The sequence below is a fragment of the Drosophila obscura genome, unplaced genomic scaffold (genome assembly GCF_018151105.1).
Source record: "Drosophila obscura isolate BZ-5 IFL unplaced genomic scaffold, ASM1815110v1 contig_73, whole genome shotgun sequence".
NCBI classification, from domain to species: Eukaryota; Metazoa; Arthropoda; class Insecta; order Diptera; family Drosophilidae; genus Drosophila; species Drosophila obscura.
Window position 1 is genome coordinate 3,583,844 of NW_024542865.1, and position 1,979 is coordinate 3,585,822.

General features: G+C 48.5%; 1 protein-coding gene across 1 annotated transcript; it reads right to left on the reverse strand.

The window, feature by feature from the left end:
• Window positions 1-271: 271 nt before the first annotated feature.
• Window positions 272-1,177, reverse strand: LOC111065291 (serine protease SP24D-like). The gene has a single exon (XM_022353394.2). It carries the CDS (start codon window positions 1,161-1,163, stop codon window positions 372-374), a length of 792 nt encoding a protein of 263 aa, XP_022209086.2. The 5' UTR covers window positions 1,164-1,177; the 3' UTR covers window positions 272-371.
• Window positions 1,178-1,979: the final 802 nt, after the last annotated feature.

Consider the following 1,979-nt stretch of genomic DNA (forward strand, 5'->3'; position numbering starts at 1 on the left):
CCTGTTGCTGCTGCTGCTTGCCCTGCCGCTCTCTCTCACTCTCTGAAAACAATGCAGTTGTGGAAAAGCTAATAGATTTATCATGAATCGTTTCACAGTCCGTTAACGTCGTTCTGTCGCTCTATTGTCTTTCAGGTGTCAGTGGCGACACTTTCAGCAGCGACAGCGCGGCATCTCTCTCGTTTAAAATTAGCACTTTGATTTGCACTTGAGCATCGGGCAGCAGCGTCTATGCCAATACAAACATAGCACTCAATTATAGATCAGCATTTACAGGATAATCAACACATCGTTGGATATATTTTGTCACAGTTTTCGCGGATGTTTTTCTTTATTTTTAACAACAAAATAATTTAAAAAAAAATGTAGTTTTAAACATCCGAGTGCTGCCTGATCCAGTCATTGAAAGAGTAAACCCTGGCATAGCCATCGGGATAGGTGCTGCCACATCCACCGACCACAAAGCCAGCGATGCCCACAACCTGGTTGTTGTAGACGGCCGGACCGCCAGAGTCGCCATTGCAGGCACCATTATCGGCCGGGTGCAACAGGCAGAGCTCGCTCTCCACCCCAAAGTCGATGAGTTGTCCGCACTGCTCAACGGTTATGGACTTGAGGGTGTTGTACTGCAGGTAACGGGGCAGATCGCCCTGATGCTTGATGCGACCCCAGCCCGAAATGATGATATCGACATCGGCGGGCGTATTGACCGTGGGCAGATCGATGGCCTTGATGCTGTCGGAGTAGAAGAGCGGCGACTCCAGTCGGAGCAAGGCGATGTCGTTGATGAAATCGCCGTAATTCTCATGAACAATGACCTCCACCACCTGGACGAGGACGCCGCCACTGAAGCGATCGGTGGTGCCCGCACGGATCGTGAAGCGGCTGGCCGCGATCGGTACATGGACACCGTTCTCGTCGTTCGTCACACAGTGGGCAGCGGTCAGGATGTAGTTGCGCGACAGGATGGATCCACCGCAGCTGTGGGAGCCGCCGTTACGCAGCGACACCTGATGCGGAAACTGGCCGATGGCGGCCTCTTCGCCGCCCACCACACGGCCGTTGATCCAACCGGGCGCCGACTGAACTGCTGGCAGCAGGCAGCAGCCGACCACGACGGCGATGGTCAGAGCCAAACTATTAGCAAAACGAGTGGCTACCATGTTGTACCGCAGCACCGAACTTGGGCTGGGCCCAACAGCGATACCCCCTTATATAGGGGCTATCACTAATCCCTATTATGCGATTATTTATGGCTATGCCCCAACTGGACTCGGAACTATCAATAGTGGACAAGCGGCAATCTTATCTCCTACCCGAGATTTATATTGGCCTGTCGTGCCGTTATCTTCTCGTCTGTCAGCGAACCGATGTTATATCATGGCTAATTGTTTTACAACTTCCAGTCATAGTTTTGGTTGGGCAAAATTTCTTGAGCACTGACCACGGCATGGAGTGGGGGGTGTGTTACATGTCTAAACTTTTGCTTACTTATTGGCGTTGCCAGATTTATTCAATAGGAGGGGCAGAAGCTTTCTCTGTCGCACTAATGAATTTTCAGCACATTGTTCTCTGATCGGCTAAACTTGCTGTTCGTCTAGTTACAGTGGCAGTCAGTAGCACACACGTCAGGCGGTTTTTATCGAGGTTAACTCACTTTGGGATCCATATAAAAAATAATTGATATTTTCCTCTGCCTGTTCCTGTAAACCTGTAAAGGATTTTGGCATGCATTTTGTTTGTCTTTTGCTCATTTCGCTTACCTTAAAATGAGAGCTGCCTTTCATCATTAATGCCCGTTATTCATGGTTCTATATTTCGTTGAAAGTATTTTACACACATGGGTATGTACATATGTATGCATGTACGTACGGATGTGTATTTGTCAAGCAATTTCACTCTAAATTTGCCAATTATGCGCATTTTTTGAGCGTGACCCGAATATGCACACGCATACTGATACAGATTTATCTCTATAT

What these genes read in the sequence shown, in the direction of transcription:
- LOC111065291 (XM_022353394.2), bottom strand. Translation starts at nt 1,163, where the DNA reads ATGGTAGCCACTCGTTTTGCTAATAGTTTGGCTCTGACCATCGCCGTC.